The sequence below is a fragment of the Toxorhynchites rutilus genome, chromosome 3 (assembly GCF_029784135.1).
Source record: "Toxorhynchites rutilus septentrionalis strain SRP chromosome 3, ASM2978413v1, whole genome shotgun sequence".
NCBI classification, from domain to species: Eukaryota; Metazoa; Arthropoda; class Insecta; order Diptera; family Culicidae; genus Toxorhynchites; species Toxorhynchites rutilus.
This window is the reverse complement of record NC_073746.1, coordinates 330,577,991-330,598,869: the sequence shown is the minus strand read 5'-3', so window position 1 is coordinate 330,598,869 and position 20,879 is coordinate 330,577,991. Positions and strand designations below refer to the sequence as shown.

General features: G+C 36.9%; 1 protein-coding gene across 2 annotated transcripts in view; it reads left to right on the top strand.

Annotated features, from left to right (window-relative positions):
- The first annotated feature begins 1,707 nt into the window (after window positions 1-1,707).
- Window positions 1,708-20,879, top strand: part of LOC129779736 (homeobox protein unc-42) — a 92,117-nt gene continuing 72,945 nt past the window's right edge. The window contains exons 1-2 of one of the 2 annotated variants that reach the window (XM_055787387.1): window positions 1,708-3,042; window positions 15,270-15,323. In XM_055787387.1, the coding sequence (XP_055643362.1) occupies window positions 2,670-3,042; window positions 15,270-15,323 (427 nt within the window). In that variant the 5' untranslated portion in view covers window positions 1,708-2,669. The remainder of the gene's footprint in view (window positions 3,043-15,269; window positions 15,324-20,879) is intronic. The other variant, XM_055787389.1, reaches the window with a different exon arrangement.

Sequence of the window (20,879 nt, the reverse complement as noted above, 5' to 3'; positions counted from 1 at the left end):
ACATATTGAAAAGCGAAGCCAATCGCCTCTTCGGACCGGAAAAGTCAACACCAAACGGTCACATACAACCAGTCAACCACATCACCGAACGGATTTCCGCTGCCAGTGGTCCGATCGGGCGATATTAAATTGTTTAAATTTCGTTATTCTGTTCGGTTATGCCGTTATCCTCCCCGCATCGCGTGCCGATCCCTCAACTCCCGTCTCACCGAGTGCACAGATACAAACAAACGGAACAACTAGGACGCTCCGGATCCGGATCATTAGAAACATCATCATCAACATTCATCACGCGACGCTAGTTCCACTGAGTGTGACCGCCAGACTGTAATAGAAACGACCGCACTGAACTGAGAGAAGAAAAAAAATAGGGACAGGGCTTGAGACACTAAAACGGGACGGTGAAGGATAAAGCCTTTAAATCAATTATCATTCCTATCTCGCAGTTCCCGCTGGCGAAGCGGCGACGGAAAAAAAAACCCGTCGAATAGACACAACACTGTGCGGGAGATGTCCTAGTGCTTTTCGTCCGCGGTATGGTCGAATATGTATTGTGCACATTACCTGGAGGCGTACAATACGCGCAATTGAAGTTGTACCGAAACATGAAAACTCACTCTAAGACTTCTACAAAATCCTTGCTCAAACACTTGATTAGATGCATGTATTTGTGGACTGTTGATGTAAGCCAGTGTGTGAGTGTTTGCAGTTTAGGATGACATAAAATCAATTAAATCGATCGTAATCACATTCACACAATTCTATTCATATAAGGTATGAAATTTATTTCACGGTTGGACAGGTTGGAAAACGCTGCCAGACGAGTCAGAGTACCGTTCCGTCCTTCGGTTCTTCCAAGGGGAAGCCGATGATTGAAACGTGTCTCCGTACATTTACCGTATGGCTCTCCAACACACAAGAAATATCATTCGCTTTTTTATTTTTCAATCTATATTTCCATCGCATCGTCTCCGAGTCATCGTACGCGTGGTTCGGAAAGACAGCGATGAATATCAGGATAACAAAACAAATATATTATTTTTCAAATTAGACTATAGCAGCAGTGTTGCCCCGAGCGCCACAGGCAAGAATAAACCACCATTTTGTTACGGTTTGCTATGCATCAACGTTTCACTGTCTCCCCTTCTTCTAACAAACAGCTCCATACCAATACAAACATTTCGCTTTACCCTAAAAACATACGCGTTACCCGGGCAACCCAATTCATACATTAGCTCGAAATGATTGGTCAATTTTTTACGCCAGGGCTTTTCTCCTCAAGAGAATTCTTGTCTCTCTTTCATTCTCACACACAGCCAAACAGTCGCAGCGCATGCTCACAGCAATCAAGCTTTGTCCTATCTCACCTCGGCCCACTTGTGCAATAAGGAAAACAGTATCATCCTTTCGTGTGAAACACGCAAACACCACTACACAGCCGAAGTCAACTCTCGTCGCATCGCCTCCCTTGTGGTCTCTTTCGCTCCTTACGATGTGTGGCACTTGCACTGCTCTGAGCAGCCATCGGTTGCGAACAACGAAGGATAAACACCTTCTACCACTAGCTCTGCTCTTCCGATTTCTCCCCCACCAGGATCGATCCGCCTGCACAGCAGCATCCCTCCCTCCCGTTGTTGTCAGCGACGACATCAGATGATATTAATTTTGTTACTTTCCAGCATTTCATTTTCAGTCCGATCGACTCTTGCATCGTGCCACGACGACCGGTCGCGAAATTCATCTCGAGAAAATTGTCCAACTTTACATTCAACACGACTCACAGGGATATTCGCAGTGTCCCGATTTCGAGCCCCCTTTCGATAGACGAAAGAGAACCCTCCCCCCCTTCCCACACATACACACGGCCGCTGCCCGTTGGGGATGAGAGCAAACAGTTCGAGACGAGGTGCCGCAAAAGGAGGTCTTGATAAAAATATACGTAACTAAATTGAAGTGATACTATTATCTACTTGTGATTTCCATAAATTAATTCGATATGTCTCAGATGAGATCAGCCGGGAGCACCAGTGGCGAACCCCGATAACCTTGACGCTGAAAGGGAAATTTTTCAAGCGTTTGATAGACCGTGACTGAAAACTAGTGGAATTAATGATCGGTTTTTAAATGATTGGTTTTGTTTAAAGTGGCAAGCATTTGCGTGACTTGAGAATAAATATAGTTCAGTGAAGTATTGAGTCGTAACAGGAAGCTAAAGGAAACAATAACACGCGAAAAAATCTCACTAAACGACATGGATTAAAGATTTCATTAAAGTTCGAGAAGAGTTCGAGTTGAAGCACTCGGCGCGAAGTACGAAGAATAGTTCCTTTTTGTAGCTTTGTAAGAAAACGGAAATCAAACTGTATCTACCGTCGGATTGTTGTGCACCGGTGAATAGGGAGCATTCATCGACGGCAGTCCACTATAATCCGTTCGGCTCCAAGTTGGATTTCAAAAACAGCTGTGCCGATTCCGGCCCCGCTGGTATTGGTGGTGGTGGCGGCGCTAGTGGCGCTGGAAGTGGAGCCTCTTCTGGTGCCCAATCATCTTCCCTCGGACTAAGTCCGGCCAGCCCGGATTCGCAACAGTTCAATATCTTCCCAGCGATCTTTAGCCGTCAGCTGAATTTCACCGGAAGTACGTGCGGTGCGAGTGGCCAAGGTAAACTAATGGATGATCTACGCCCGAATCTGGTCGGCGGTCTGCTCGGACTGCAGCAGGGCCTTCTCGATGACCACACGTTGTCACACGGCAATCTTCAGCACAACGCACAGGATACTAAATTTATGTCACTCCAGGACAATAGGCTGATGGGAATCGGATCCCACGAAAATCGACTACTAGGATTATCACAAGAAAATCGAACCCCCGCCGGTCAGGGTGCGGTGGACAAACCGATCCAGCGAAAGTGTAGCAGTACACCGGAGGATTTCAGTGCTCTGTACGGTGGATTAACAGGAACACCTATTAGTGATCATCATCATCACCATACGCCCGCCCACACGCCTCCGAATCGATTATCGGACAACGCATCGGTGACAGGTGAGAATGAACGCTTTCTATGTCTTTCCGTCGGAGGATCCATCTGCTTCCGTCCGACGGACACACACACTCACGATATTGATTGAATAGAGGGATTAAAGGCAATTGTTTTGACACCCTCTTGTCGTCGGGATCAATAGATGAAGCGCTCGCACGCGTCCGGGATTAACTGCAGACACTTGGGGTGAGCAATTATCACCGAGGATGATTCCCAATCCTTTGGGATATCCGGGATAAGCTACTTAGAGAATGCGATTATCGCAATGTGTGTGCGTTGGTCATTTCGTTCAGTGGAATTTGTGTTTTAGTGCTTTTGTGGGAAGCTGATGCTGCTGATGTGACAGAATGTTTATTACTTAGGGTTAATAATGTTCGGTTTCTAGAACATGGAACTCGAATCTTTGAATGAATTGGACATTCATCATTTTTCCCGTTCTCGAGAACACGCTTTTTAGTGTTGAATTCAATAAAAATATCAGTTATATGATTTTTTTCTCAACACTTCTCGGACGTTTTCCGGTAAAGAGAGACTCGAAGAGTATCAAATACCGGGTTATGAAATATGTGTGGGTTTAACTCTCGAAAATGCAAGACTAGCCAATAGCTATTATTCGTCGTTATTTTCAATCAGAGATAAAAACAACATCAGTCTTTTCGTGACTCAGAGATCGATGTTGAGTGAAATATCTATAAAATCAATACCAGTACCAATATTCAGTCTAATTTATTATATCGCCTTTAAGTACATTTTTGTATAACACACTTGTTGATGATCGATCCATATTTTTTTTCATTCTACGATCGAATTTTCCGTAATCGAATCCAATTCTCAAATTCAAGTCTTCCAATTCAAATGCGAATTCCTTCTTATATCTTGTATCGACTGAAAAACGAGTGACTCGTGGTGATAAAATGAGTGTTTATTATTGAAAAACATTAGTCGTATGTGATGAATACGCTCGTTGATCAACAATATTTTTTAAGTTTTCTCCATAAATCCATTCACAATGATGATTTTATTCAGATAATACTCATCTTCTAGAGGGTATCTCGAATGCACAATACTGCGACAATAAAGCATTGGGTGTGCAACTTAATTCGTTTCTTTTCTTGCATAAAATATATATTTACTTGACAAATAAAATGAATTATTACACTATTCAAAGTATTGGCCATCACTTACCACTGCTTGTTTCTATCTATGCGACGGAAACCTAAGGATTTCGTGCATTTTTCGTCCCTGATAACGATTCTATGCAAAACAGACTCCCATTTTGTGCCATTCGGGGCATAATTTCGAATATGCAAAATCGCTGCTCAGCATCTCTCGCTTTCAATTCCTATGGAACATAATTTCCTTGCTTTTGGATGTATCCTGCCGCTTTGAGCTGTTTGGAAAAAGCTTGTCGTGTTGGTCTCGATGATTCTGCAAGCTCTGTTTGCGTTTGACACGAATCTTGATCGAGTAATGTCTCTAATTCGTCGTTTTTTTTTTTTTTTGGTTGACCCGGACGCTACTTTTAAATCGTCCAAACCATTTTCTACAAAATCATGCCGATGGTGCAGAGTTATCGTAAACTTCCACAAGCCTTTCATGTGCTCCAGCTGCACTTTACTTCCAATGGAAACAGAAAATCAAAACATCCCGCAAATGGTACTTGTTTGCAACAAAACTCGACATTTCAAAAGCAGTAAAAATTGAACTTGTTATGCAAAACTGAAAGACTTGTAAACAATCACAAAGGTTGGGGTAAATAATCCAAAGATGAGGGTTGTGATAGAGTTTTCGCTTCACTTCAGGAACTGAATAGAGGATATTTACCCATTTACCTAAGATTTAATGTTCAACAGTGTGGACCAAACAAATACGCTTCGGTCGGTCACGTATGGTGCTATTTCACTACACTACTGAGCGCTCAAAAGCGCCCTATGATATGCAATTGCACATCGTGAAAACGTGAGGTTTTCGCATGGCAGAGCTGTTATACCGTTCTGAATCATATTTCGGACGCTTAAGGAATTTGATGCTGAAAACAGATCTAAACTTTTTGCACAGGTATTACAGGGTCTTTCAGATAAAACGCTCATGCAAAAAAATCGAATAGCTCCTTATAACAATTTTTTTTCGCTCTGTCGATGGCGTTTAATTGAAAGACCCTGTATTTGGTTGATAATTTCATCAAATTAGTTCAATATGTTTTCAAGCATTCTATTGTGGTACCTATTTGATTGAAAACATAAAAGATTATCAAATAAACATGTTTTTCAATTGAAGCGAATTCGAATCAAACTTCGGACACTATTTATGAAAAAAAATCAAATTTCGGATAGAGTGAATTCTAATTTCGGACACTCTATTTCCATAACGTTTCTTGCCGTTTTGAGCTCAAATTATATTCCTTACAATTACTAATGCAATAAAATCATCAAACATGTGAAAATAACAACGACTTGCTCTGTCCAAAAATGTACTGCAACCTTTCATGCACACTCAAATGTCTTGAAATTGTCTACAACCATTGATGGCTTGTAAACTTGTAATAACACTTTTACCACTTGTTTTTTTTTTTAATTAACTTGAAATAATTTTCAACAAGCTCTTTTGTGATAATTGCAACCATTTACCCCTTCCTCTATTTCACCCCAAAATATCCGTCGTTTATTCTTTGTGTTCAGTTCATCTAGTTGCACATTGTCATATCTATCTGCTGATCTGTAGTTGAAAAACTTGTGTATTATTCATACAAGATTTCAGAATATTTTGGTGCATTACATAAATCTACACTTCGCACCCGTAATAAGCCTGAAAACTCACATTGTAGTAATACCAATTTCAAGTGTCCGAAATATGAATCGTAGGGGAAAAAATCGATTCAAATTTCGGATATTTATTTTGAAGTTTTTTGAAGAAAAATTTCATTATCCTTGATTTTTTTAGTAGTCAACTGCGAAACAATTACCAAACAATATCAGTGAACTGATAACCATGATGAGAACTGTTGAAACACGAGAAAAAATTAAATATTAATGAATGGTTAAATTCTACATGCTCACACTAAGCGAACGTCAAACACAACCGATAATGAGTAGTGCTGTTAGATTTTTACCTATAATTCAAATGTAATTTTCATCTAAAATGCTAGTGAAACCAAGGGGTTACTCTAAAGATTCAAGTGGGATGTTAATTCTATAGTCATATCATCAGGGCATTGAGCATTTCAAGATATGATTACAAAGTGTTCGAAATCTGATTCAGAACGGGATCATCGCTGCCTATTATTCTACAACCAAAATAAGAACAGGGCAGATTTCGATATTGCGATAATTGGCACATTGATGTAAAATTGTATAAATTATGGTAATACAAAAATACAAGATTATTCCGATTACACCGTGTAAGTTGGTCGAATCACAACACCTGGAAGGAAGGTTTTAATGCATGCATCTACACTGTTCTTGCATCAAAACAGCTGCTTCACAGCATGAGAATCTCATTGTTTTGTTCAAATTATCCTTAGCAAAATGCTAAGAAGTAACATCAATGGGTCACACTATTTTCAAACTAGCTTTTTCACCAAAAGAAAAATGTTTCACGTGGAATCAAGTATCAAAATCGACAAAGAAGAGATTTCTGATGTTTAAAATTATATCAGGGCCATTAAAAATGAGATATGTTTTCTAAACTAACAGAAAACTCATTCGTATTATCATAATAGGTACTATTGCGATACTAGGTACGTCTGCCCTAATATTTTAACCACTTGACCGATTTTCGATCGCTTATTGTTATTTGTTATGTTATATGTTATATGAAAGTTATTTAGATAGCTTGGATTCAGACATTTAGAATTACTAAAAAAGACTGAACTATAATGCAAATATCTATTTGTAGACGAATCCTTTTTCAGATTCGTCTTTATTGTTCTTGATATCGAGACCAATGGTACACTAGATGTTTATATAAAAAAAATTAGGAAGGTCACGCTTTTCACATAAGATTCAGAAAGTTTATTGCTCTACGTTGTTTTACTTTCACTTTGCATGAACTCGATCCTAAAACTTTTTGACTTTTGAACTGCTTCAAACGAGACTTCTAATGTTTTCACCAATACCAGAGAAGAGAAGTGGAACATGAGAGAAAAAAGTGGCAACGATTTGTGGCAAGAAAATGTAAACAGTGAAAAAATTGACAGATGGTTTACGCTCTAAAAATTGAACATAATGTTAAGATGTTTCTATAACGGTGGGAGACGTCATATATAAGGTGGGAGGTTCGTATATAATGTTATTAATTGAATGATACAATAATTATACGACTAGGTAACGTATGTACGCTTAAAAAACAACATAAAAATATGATTTCTGGATAAATTTTTTTTCCAATACCCTCTGTTGGTATTGTATCTAGAATTTACAAGGTAATGAAAAGTTAGCATCAATTAGTTTCTAATAATCAGCTTTTTAGTTGCCGGGGAAATTAACACCAAACTATATTTTTTTAGTGTTATATATATTCCATTCTCAGATTTTCGTGTAAATTAGTAGTTTTGTTCCTTATCACAAAATGTTAGATCCCATTCCATTTTAAGGTGGTTCGAAAAATCTAGCTTACCCCTTTTTTTTTTTTCAAAAATAACTTTTTTCAAAAACTCATATCTTTTGAACTACTAAACCGATTCAGATGATCGACATATCAAATTGGCCAGTTAGCTTTTCTTTTTTTTTTAAAAACTATACTTGCAAGAAAAAATAATTTGTTTCCTTAATTATTGATCGTATTTGTTTTTTATATATTTGTTTTTTCATTGTCCAAGGGCCCAATATTTTTTTATATTTTTTCTCGAAAGCTGAGGATTTTTTATAGAACATCCAAAATGTGTTCTTCTTCGTTTTTAAATTATGATTTGTCAAATTTAACCGAAATAAATCATTTTTCTCTTTTTTTTTTCCAAAAATTACGTTTTTCAAAAATTCTTACTTTTGATCTACTGAACCGATTCAGATAATCAACATAGTTAAATGAAGTCAATAATTTCACACTTGCAAAAAGGGGAATTCTATACGCATATAAATAGTCTTATCGCATAGGATGATCGAACGAAGCTGAAAAATCATAACTCAAAAACGAAAAAGAACACACCTCTGATATTTTACTGTGTTAAGTGAGGTTCTAGCTCATTGGCTTTAATTTGATAAATCGATCATCTCGGTTAAAATTATAACTCAAAAAAGAAAAAAAGAACACATCTGATTCTGAGTAAAAAATGTAAATGTGTAAAAAATCCTCAGTTTTCAAAAAAAAAATAGAAAATTATAGCGCCTTTGGTGCCGAAACCATGTGATTTATAAAAAATGGATACAATTAATAATTACGAAAACAAAATTCAAATTTCTTGCAAGTTTGATAAAAGACTAGCTAATTAACTTCAATTTGATGTGTCAATCATCTGAATCGGCTTAGTGGTTCGAATGTTATGACTTTTTGACAAAAGTCATTTTTGGGAAAAGTGAAAAAAATCGAATCACCAAAAAAAAATACAGGTTCAATGTTTTACCATAACGAAAACAAGCTACCAATTTTCACGAAAATACGAAAACCACTATATCAGTTTGGCATGGAATGGCTGAAGTAATACTGCAATAGTTCACAAATTTCAAAGTTGGCGTTTTTCTTGTTGTTTTTCATGTCTATTAGTGCGGCCATAACAATAATTAGGATTACTGCATTTGGATTGATGCTAGAAAATAAAAGTATCATCAACTTTCTTGAATAGTGGATGTGATATAATTCACTTTATATTTGTATATATATTTCTATATATTTTTAAACTAAAATATTTGTCAAACAAACTGTAAAACTGTAAAAAATATATAAAAAATATACAATCGAAGACTCTGGGGCCTATTGATGATTCAGTAAGTAAGATTTCTTCCAAAACGTCATAACTTTTCAACCGATGAGTCGATTTCAAAAATCGACATATCAAATGAAATTTTATTCTTCTATGGATCAACTGCAGTCGGTCATTCAAACAAACTCAGAAATTAAATACTAATTTAATAAATAATTTTAATAACCATCTCAGAAAAATATTGAAAAAAACATTCCTTTTTTAATTTCTCTATCAAATTTCGATAAAATTGCACTGAATAATAAAAGAAGGGCAATATTAATATTTGAATAAACTTATTTAATTATAAACATGTTTATATCAACCTTCCCATCTTATCATTCTTCTTTAAAGACCTTGCGTCAAGACAGCTAGAAATCCATACACACTCAAATCAAGTGTGCCTGAAAAAATTATATTATTCACGTAAACAAGCGATGAAAATGTGGACACTTTTTAGTTAGTGAATTGTATGGAGTTCCACTGCTGTGCCAATACGGTGGCATTGACGGCGCAGTCTAACTTTTTTTGAAGTAGTTCACCCAAATGGTTTTAATTCGCTATAGGAAAGCCGAAAATCGGTAAAGGAGCTCGAAAGCTACTATGGACTGAAAATGATATTAAATAAAATCAGCAAAAAAAACCCTAAACCCAAAACTCCTTCCTGAATTTTTAATATGCTATGTCAAACATTGTGAGCTTTTTAAAAATTATATAAACTACTAGAGTCTAGAGATTCACTAGTGACACCTTGAAAACCATATAAAAGAAAAATTGTGCCTAAAAGCAGGGGTGACATTGCGCATTTCGAAACGAGTGATTTTTGGTCGTTTCGACCATTTTGACATGCCTTTGACCAGCTTTGTTTACGAACCCAAAAACTTTAAATTTCTCTACGAGACAAATTTTATTCTAAATCTAGTACACCGAAAATATGAACTTGAGAAATACACATAATACTAAAAACATTTCGATTTGAGTTCGAATTATCTCGAAACGAGTTACTGAGTATTACTGAGCTTCGTTAATAAGCTTTGACCGATCAAGTAGGCGGTAAAATTGTCAGTAACGAATTGATGGTTGTCGCAGATTGCATTTTATCTTCATCGAGCAAAGCTTCGATTCGGTTGTTCCGGTTGTTGTTTGTTGTATTTTTTGCAGTAAACACTATGTTGATTAGGTAATAACGTGTGAGCGATGGCAAATCATTTAGGCAACGGAATATATATTTGACCAAAGCTTGAACAATCTCTACTTAGCATTTTATATGAGGATGGTGTTCAGGTAACTCAACGTAAACAAATGCACCCTGGTAAACATGTAAACTTCCTTTACATCAAGTGACATGGTATTTCTTGTCTTGACGATCATAGTGCGCTGACTTGCAGCATGTTTTGACCGTCAAAACACTCTAACAAATTATTTAGCATCAAAGAATGAAGAATTTGTTTTGTCGGTTATGTTTTGTTGCACGTCATTTGGTGGTTATGTTGCAATGGTCGTCATACACTGCGTTTCACAACTATAGAACCACTCATTTTTTCTGAGTTTCCAGAGATATGTAAAGAGTCGGTTGAATTGAAGTATATAGTGTAGGATATAACAACTATCTTCATTTAATAGACTGGCCATTTGAACTTTATTGTTGTGTTCAGACGCGAAATATCCAAAAAACAAAAAATCCAGTGTTTCATAACTATAGAACCTGATAGAAAAACTCTTGCTTCTTTACAAAATAAATGTCAATTTCACATGAATTACAATAAGTTTCTAATTCGTAGGTCATCTTTAGTTCTCAATCAGTTCAAATAACCCATTCGGGGTGGTTTCGACCAAGCAGCGCCATGTTTAAGCTCTTCAAATCACTCATACTGCTTGTAAGCTGCACCTATTATTCGTACGATCACTCTTCATAAGTTCATGATAGGGTTTGGATATGGTAAACAAGCTGACCAGTCCAGAATCTAAAGCACCTATCTTATAAACCATGCTTTGACTTTCCGAATTTTATGAATTGATGCCAAATTACCCAATTATCACGGTATTTTTGATGCAAAAACAGAAGTAAATGATTCTGAAGTACTTCATTGCACTTCTGAATGCACATTGGTGTTTATGAAAAGCTATCTGAATCAGGCCTTTTTGAAAAAAAATCTCCTCAGATCATAAAAATATCATTTCCGAAGCTGCGGGTTCAACAACTAATGTGTTTGAATGTTTCGAGATAGTTGTTATATCCTACACTGTATACTTCAATTCAACCGACTTCTTACATGACTGTGGAAACTCAGAAAAAATGGGTGGTTCTATAGTTGTGAAACGCAGTGTAGTAGCCCAAATATATGTAGTGACAGTGACGAATTGCAGCTCTGGCTAAAAGCAGACATTTGAAGAGAGGATTGGTGATTTTTTTTTTTTAAAGTTCAACTAAATACTTTTCCTTAAGTTAAGAGATTAAACATCGGTTAAGCGGCTTAAAAGTTACAAACTTTTGAAAATTAGTTGATAGAGTGATAGATAAACTGCATTTGTGTATTAAAATAAGGAAATGATCATATCTCCTCAACAAATCTTGATCATAGTAGGAACATTTTAATCAGCCACTCTAAATAATATAAATGATCAAAGACAAACTAACAAAATTGATACTTATTGTTATGAACAATGGAGATTTCTTTATTTTATTCTGAATAGCAATACACTAGTGGAAATGTATGTAAAGCCACCACTATTCTATTTTTGGTTAAGTTCAAGCGTTTAAAGCCTTTTGAAAACAAGCAAAGCAACCAAGAACATCCTTATAGAAGATTCATGGAAGGTGTATAATTTTCGAGCTTTTTCTTCAATGGTAAAAGTACTTCTAAAAATATGCGTTTCTACTTAAAGGGTGTGTCACATCAAATTGCATCACGGAAAAAATGCTGTAGAAATTTAATTTTTAGGAATTATATCTTCAGCTTTCGCTTATAATCAGATAAGAGTGTATAGATCACGTTGGCCATGCTTCACCGTCAATTTTTCGTAAATTTGGAAAAATGTCGTCGAACGAAAAAGAGCGTCGTGAATTAATCCTGTACACTCATTTCGAGAAACCGGAGTTGTCACATCGGGACATGGGTAAGATGCTGGGAATCGTCCAGTCCAATCGTCCAATCGTCAGCAGAGTACTAAAACGATACTTCGAGAACCTAACCATCGACCGGAAGGTGAAGAACGGCAAAAATGGATGCTCCGTCAGTGAAAAAGATCACAAGCGCGTAGTTAAGCAGTTTAGACGTGATCCGAGAAGTTCGGTCCGGGATGTCGCCAATAAGCTGAATTTGTCAAGTTCATTCGTCCAGCGGACCAAGCAGCGGGAGGGCCTGCGTACATACAAGGTTCAGAAGGCTCCTAACCGCGACGAAAGGCAAAACATGGTGGGGAAGACGCGAGCCCGGAAGCTGTACACCGAAATGCTGACGAAGCCGCATTGCCTGGTAATGGACGACGAAACCTACGTCAAAGCGGACTTTCGTCAGCTGTCGGGCCTGTTGTTCTTCTCCGCAGAGGACAAATTCAGCGTTCCGGAGGAGATTCGCAAGCAGAAACTATCCAAGTTTGCCAAAAAGTACATGGTGTGACAAGCGATCTGCTCTTGCGGAAAGCGGAGCGCCCCCTTCGTGATGACCGGCACGGTAAACGGGCAGGTTTACCTTAAGGAGTGCCTACAGAAGCGCTTACTACCACTATTGAAGCAGCACGAGGGCCCGACCATCTTCTGGCCGGATCTCGCTTCGTGCCACTATTCAAAGGACGTGTTGGAGTGGTACGAAGCCAACGGGGTCACCTTCGTGCCAAAGGAAATGAACCCGCCCAACGCGCCGGAGCTTCGCCCAATAGAGAAATATTGGGCGATTATGAAGCAGGCTCTCCGGAAGAACCCAAAAGTTGTCAAATCGGAGGCGGACTTCAAGAGAAAATGGATTTCTGTTCAAAAAAAAACTACAACCTGACGTTGTACAGAACCTTATGGACGGGGTAAAGAGGAAGGTGCGAGCATACGGGCTTGGGCTCGAAGTATGAATAAAAAGAAAATGGCAAAAGTTGTTTCATAGTTTTTATTTTACTGTCTAAAATTTTCAAAAGGATCGGTCTACTGGGCGAATTTCTACAGCGTTTTCTCCGTGATGCAATTTGATGTGACACACCCTTTAGGAATAAATTTGGTTTATTGTAAGACTTACAGTAAAAATGTGATGTAAAAATCATTAAAAAATCAATATCATAGTCTGTTACCCCGCCGGAACGGTTTTTTTTTTTTTTTTTTTTATATAAATCGTTTATTTTTACAGGCTCAGTTACATTAGTTTAAAGGAGCCGAATTCTTAAGTATATGTTTTAAAACTATACATAAATAATTTTCCTAACACTATGGTTAGTAAGGTGGAAAACCGATTACTCGCGGTTTACTCGAGTTTAGAGGGTGACATCTTTCAGGAAAGGGATGGGATATAAGGGAATTGTTACAATGTTGATGATCACACTCGATTCTTAAATCTATTGTATATTTACATTTCAACTTATTTTACTGTTTATACCAAGGGGGCCAATCGTTCCGGAACGGTTGATTACTTGGAATATACGCCGTGGTATACTTTGTGTTAAGTTTTGCAGTGTTGCCAGTTCAATATCATTTCACGACTGAAGAATAACAGTTTTCAGCTCAACAAACGTTGAGAATTGACGATTATCAGCATAAATTCGTCGAATCATCACTCCCCAGAGGTTCTCAATAGGGTTTAGGTCCGGAGAACATAACATCAATCTTTTTAGACCTAGACTACGCCATCGTTTCAGTGTTGGTATGCATTCTGGCATTGTCTTGCTGGAAAATAAGCTTTGCTCTTTGTCTCTTGTGAATCATTGGTAGCAAACCGGCTTCTAGAACTTCAAGGTAGGCAGAACTATTCAATTTGTGTGAAACAAATTGGAGTTCTAGTTTTCCGAATTCACAAAATGCTCCTCAGAAACGTTCAACTAAATTTCAGCTCGAATTTTTGAGCAACGGATCGTTGTATTCGGTGCTTCTTTAACAATATGACGATCATCTCTGTATTTGTGTGTTTGTTTTTGCTCCATCAGCTTCTTCTGCTTACCCATATTAAAATATCGTGAACTGAATGATAATAGTAATAATGTAAATAATAATAATGAGCAAACAAACTGAATATTCACTTTCTTTATCTCGAATTCACCGCGCGTGTCAACAGAAGCGCATATAGTAATAAACCTACGGAATTGACAGTTACACTGATGGAAACGCTAACATCAGAATGATTGCGGCGTTCGATATATTTCCTCCAGCATATAATTTATGGCTTTCAAAGTCTGATTCTAATGAACACGTAAATACATTATAATTGTTCTTCAACAGATGACTTTACTAGTACTATGTCCCTTCAACTAATAAAAGTGCCTCTAATGAGAAAAAGCTAGATCTCGATTAAATGTAAACAATTTTTGTTGTGTGAAACATCTCGACAATTTTTTTTTTGTGTTTGCGAGGAACTTTTCTGTTCCTCGCAACACCTGAACACCAATCTGGAGTTGATACAGATGGGGCTCAAGACAATCGCGGCATCTATCTTTCAACCTTTTCAAATTCAAAACAATTTTCATAAAGCCACTGCGATTACAGCTCAGCAATAACATAGTTGGTTTTCTATACGATTACAGTACACATTCGCTACCTGGACTTACATATCAAACGTCAAATACAACTGAGGGAAACTGATGAATTGTTTGAACTGAGGGGAATTAATTGTTTGATTGGCACTGAAAAAAAATTACGCTTGTGAACGTTTCAATTTTGTGTAACATTTTTAATTGTATTTTGTCGGCGTTAAACATCGTGAAATTGGATATACATAAGGTTTCTACCAAAATTTCATGCAATTTCATAAAGTGTTTTAGTCATGCGAAAATTATGTCAATTTATATAACATCAAACTGTACTCGAATGTCCCCCACATCTTTTGACAGCACATTAATATAATGTCTTTTATTGATACATAACTGCTCAGGTCCACTCAAAGAGCAGTCTTGTCTAGTTAAAGAACACCCAGTCAGCAAACGACTGCTGTAGTTTACTCATATACTCACTTTTAACTAAAAAAATGCTTTATTCAAATAGCTGCCATTCACAAGCTAATTCCCGCCGAAACATATCGGTACATGTTCAACTAAACTTCAATTATTCATTGCATCATCATGGGCATCTAAAGTGCTTGCTTTGGTCGTATCAAGCAATTATATGAAAATTATACTTATTTTTACTATTCATTGTATCTATTGCAGATGCGTGTTCGTCATCTGTTTCTTACAAATTCCACCAGTATAAGTCTAGTATAAGTAAGTACCAACTTTTTCGTTAAAATCTACTAAAACTTATTACACATTGCATTGTACTCCTTCCATGGCGATTTGACCGTGCAACCGATGTTTGGGGTTTAGGGTCCTGGACTTACCCAAGATCTTTGGCGCTTAGGATTCTCTGAATAAGCCCTCTTTTTAGTGCCTGTCGCGACCCGATGGAGAAATGATTTCTTTTTGTACTTGGCGTGCAGTATTTCAAAGGTGATTTTTCGGTTTTCCTGCTGTTTTTCGTTCAGCTCATGTGAACCACATATTCAAATTTTATGTGCTTTTTCATGGCCTTCAAACATACAGTGAAAAAATTAATCCAATCCCCTACCAATTTTTTTTTTTTTTGTTTTACTGGTGGAAATCAGGTTAATTCATTGGATGTTCCTCCATGATTTATCAATTCAAACATTGCCATTGAAAATACGGCGTTTATATCTTTTCTTGAGAATTTATGTGATGAATTATGAAAAAGGGTAAAAAATTACGCAAAAAAAAAAGTTTTTTCATCCCCAAACAGACACTACGATTTAAGTGTGTTTTACAGAGTTTCAGTGAGTTTTCTGCAATTTTCTTGAATGTGAACATTGTGTCTGGCTGTCATTTAATTCACTTGAAGTTTTCGTGCTCAAAATTTCATTTTCGTGTTCAAAATTGGAAGTTATTTGTTGCAAATTCTCATAAAAAAACACAAATTTCGATCAACAGCCGAAATTTGATTATTGAACATCACAAAACTGACAAAATCTACCGCGATATTGCCAATATTGTCCAGCTTCACAAAGACACGGTCGCTAGGATTGTCCGGATATACAAAAAGCGTGGTTCTATCTCATCACCTAAGCGATCGGGGCGTCCTCCATAGACAACTGGCCGAATTGACAGAGCTAACGTGAAGAAGGCGGAGCTAGACCGGAGCTATCAGGTTGAAGCAAGTTTTCCATCCAACTGACATCACAATCCGTACGAAATCGTCTTCATAAGAAAGGTCTTAAGGGCAGAGTGGCACTTAGGAAGCCATGGCTGTCCGCAAAAAATATCAAAAAAAGATTTAGAGGGCCCAGGACCACATTTCATAGACCATTTCAGACGAGTGATGACTGGAATAATGTGGTTCGGTCAGACGAGATGAAAGTTATGTAGTACACGAAGTACTAAAACTATGTGAACCAGAGGAGTGGATATACTTTTTTGCGTTATTTTTCAACTTTTTTTAGCATCTCGTCTCAAATGCAAGAGAATTGTTTTTTTTTTATTTTGAACTCGCATGAATTAGCTTTGTTTTTTCATAAATAATATTAAAATGAACAACAATTAACCAAGTCTTAATTTAATGGTGTTTTTTTTGGAAGAAATCTATTTTTTCACTGAGGTGGATTTTTTTTTGCATACCGTTTGTAGATAACTTCTTGAGTCAAATTTCATTAATTTCACTGAGTTGCTGTTGCATTTGAAGTTCATCTTCTAAAAGTGATTACAGCACTTTTTCACGCTCTCCGTTTTTCCCGTCAAAAACACAATTTAAAAAAAAAATTGAACCACGCAAAGCATTACGACTTTCCAAGAGCATGTTCACCGTGAGTTTCGACATACATTCGATGTGATTCTGCAGATGCTTCCATCGTATGATACTAATCCAGACAAAAAAGTCGAAATGTTCAAAGCTCTTCAAACATATGCTGCAGAGTAAAACTTGTTTTGTTTTGAGTTAAGTCACAAGGCATTGTTGCCAGTAATTATGATAACTATGATAATGATGAGATTATCATTGACAGTTATAGCCATCTGTTGACGATTTATACTTCCGCCATCTTCACAGCAGCTAGAAAGTTACTTGCTATGAAAACATTGCAAAGACTTTGACATATGATGCTTTGAAAATTCCATATCTGGTCAGATAGATTGGATAGCGCATTCCAGCCAAATTTCAGTGTTTTATACCGGGTTGTCGAAGAGATGTGAGGTCTGACACTGTCTTGATGGAACTCTACGCCTTCCTATTGGTTAATTCTCAACGTTTTTGTCCTAGATTCGTTCAGTTGTTAGCATGACTTGTCGGGATTTATGGACTGATAATTTTGCAACTGTTCATAATACAGAGTTTCTTCTCAACCCCACCAGATACAAATCACTCTTCGTATGAAGAGTATCGGCTTTAGAAATGGCCAACAATTTTTCACCTCGCTTCATTCAAAATCTTTTCCGTATAGATTGTATAGATCCTAAAGTAAATTTGCAGCCCGATGAAAGAACAAGGTTGCATGAAAACGCGAATTTATTTAGCTTAGACTTCGGTGTGGTGTACATTCTTTCAAATGTTCACCGGAGATTTGTGTTTTTACAGAAAATGTTTTCAAAGAAAAAAAAAAAGAAATTCGTTTTGAATGTCTTCAATGTGTCAAAGGTCTCACAAAGCGGTAATTTGAGTTTCGGAAATTGGAAAAAAGTCACACGGGCCATATCTGGAGAGTACGGCGCATGTTTAATCATAATCGTGTAAATTTTGGTCAAAAATTCGTTCACAATGATCGATCGATTAACTGGTGCAAAATCCAATCCTTCCACAAATCTGGCCGTTTGCGGCGAATTTTCTCTTTCAAACGCCTCATTATTGAACGTTTAGCCCGCCGCACAAAAAAAAACTTATTTGTTCTTAATGACGCTCTAAACAAACTAAATGACAGATCGCGCTCAAAATTGACATTAAGACCATTGACAGTAGTAGCAACTAGGGATTGCATTACCGTGTCAAAATTTCAATAACCGGTTATTCGGTAATGAAAATTTCTTTACCGGTAAAACCGGTAAATTACCGGTGAAAAATTACTTTGAAATAAACCATTTTCCTGAAGAAACGACTTTTATTGATAATGATTAGTTTACAAGAAAAAAAATTTCAAGCTTTTGTTACTTAGTAGCTACTTTGCTACTACTTAGGGACACAAATAATGTTAATTTTGTCGTTTTCTGATCTTAATCGGATCTCATGAACGAAATTTCCAGGAGAGAAAAACGCATGTTCATAGTTCAATGCGTACACTACGAAAAACATCGAATACCATTGTCATGTATTTGCCTCTGATGCCCTCTGTTAATACATTTGATCGCTCCAATCGTCGTTCAGGTTTCTCTTGATGCTCAACTCTTCTGCAGGTTCTCCATCGTCCAAGGGATTTTTTTTCCTCTTGTTGTCCAGCTACTGAGGTCTGAAGTCACGAACGATTTCAAATGCTTGCTAGATCAATGCATTCCGTGACATTTGATAGAAGACGCCAAAGTCATCATTTATTATGTCACGACTAGGAATGGGCGCTCTTTAGAAAAAGATCGATCTTGACGAATCGATTTCCTAAACGGCGTAGAGATCGATCCACTGATTAAATAGGTACCAAACAATCGATCTTTGAAAAACCAAATGTATTTTTTACAATTTCTTTATTTACTCTATAAGAGAGCCGTCTTTTCTTTAAACAGGAAATACAAATTTTATATTTCTATTCAAACATCAATGACATTTGATTTTGTTACTCATTATGAAGGCCACAAAAAATTTAAAGCTTAGAAAAATTGCATTTCATCTTAAAATGTCATGGAATTAATTAAATAAATTATTTGAAAATTATTACTAGAAATTCAACAACTGGTATTTTTTCAGAGCTTAGCTAGCAAACATCCCATGAAATCCGTCCGTGCTACACTGAAAAACAAATCTACAAAAAGTTTTTCTAAGATCGAAAAAATCGGAAGAAAAAGATCGATTTTCGCGATTTGTTCGAGTACAAAGAATCGATCCAAAAAATCGAAATGGAAAAGATTGATCTTCTATAAATCGATCCCAGATCCTAGTCACGATCACGAGCAGAATGATTATTCATAAACGCGAACAAATCTACCTATACAAAACGTTTATCCTTTTCTTCAGGGCTCCAAGCAGCTGCTTCGAAATTTCTGATGATTGCTCCGAGAGCTCTTCTAACATAAATTGCAATCCGACGTTAGGTTCATAAAGGGTGCCGCCAGAGCAGTTCAACAGCGATAGGAACTGGTTCGAGGGCATCAAACAATTCCTTTATCGCTGTCTGTTCTTCATCGCTGAAACTTATCCTGTCTCGTCTTCAGATCGAGCAGCTCTGAAGCTGAAGCTCGAAGGTCAGAAAATCGGCGCTACACTACCAGTTGTGTTTTTTCGATCTTATTTTGATTCTCGAGTAATATTTCGAAGCGACATAAAGGCGAATATTATTGTAAAAATTAAATTACCGAAATCACCGGTTATTGATTGTAAAATTACCGGTAGTTCGGTAATTGAAAATGACCTGGTATTACCGGTAAAACCGGTTAACAATCCCTAGTACCGACTTAAAAATAATTTTAAAATGAATAATGTTCGGCGCGAACATTTAAAATTACAAATTCCCGATATACATTTGACAGAATGTAATGAATGACCCCATATTTCCCGCTGTAACTTAATACAGGAATCAAATATCGATAAATCCTTGTGACACAACAATTTCCGAAAAAGAAAGATAAAAGAAAACTTTCGATTTGTTTCGATAGAAGATTTTAAAGGTCAGAGTGCCCTCTTAATCTAAGAAAGTAATAGTAAGAACATTTTCTCTATAGTGTTGTGTTTTTCATAAGTTCTTGCTCTACTTCCGTGCGGATTCTGTGCATCCAAAACGACAATGTATTCCAAATTGTGAACACTACGGGAACCGTTTGCGGCACATCATCAGCTTATGTATTGTTCGCTCGGAGAAAGACGATTGAATCAATTGATAGATTTTCAGATACTTCTATGGAAACCTCACAAACAATCGGCATTTTTAGGAGCTTCCAAAGATCAATGCTAAAAAGTTTATTATAAAATTCCGTTTCATTCTATGATAATAATCGATAACATTCGATGATAAACAAACGGATTGAAGTATTTTTGAGTAACTCTGCTAATCTACGTATCATATAGCGAAAGAGTTTCTTGATCGGTGTCTCGATTTGGTAATAATCAGTGGCGAAAGGTCTGCCCGAGAGTTTTTGATCTTAAACCACCAAAGCCAAGCTTAGCGAACCGCTTGCGCACAGTTCAGCCACCGTCTTTGAAAACGACACAATCTTGTTTGTCTATTATATAGAAGTGTAGCCTTTTCGATAAAATATTTAAAAGCACAAGGTGTAAAATGTTTTCTTCCACCTGCATAAAAAAAACAGAAAACAATCAAAAACAGTTTATTTTTTCAAAAAATTGGTGTGTTGAATATTGAACCATTTCTACGGTTAGCCAACTACCTGTTTATGTAATGACCACGTAGTGGAATAATTTCAAAAAAAATTAAAAAGAATTCATGAATTTGTTACAGATGAAATATTTCCGAATCTCAAATGCGACTATTCTTCGAGCATCACCCACAACACGAAACAGTGCACACAATAAACCAAACATACCCTTGTCAGCAGCCGTGTCCACAATAATTCTACACCTACCATATGGCCAAGACAAATGTGCGAACAGAGGGAACCCGCAGGGCTCATTATTGTCGAGGG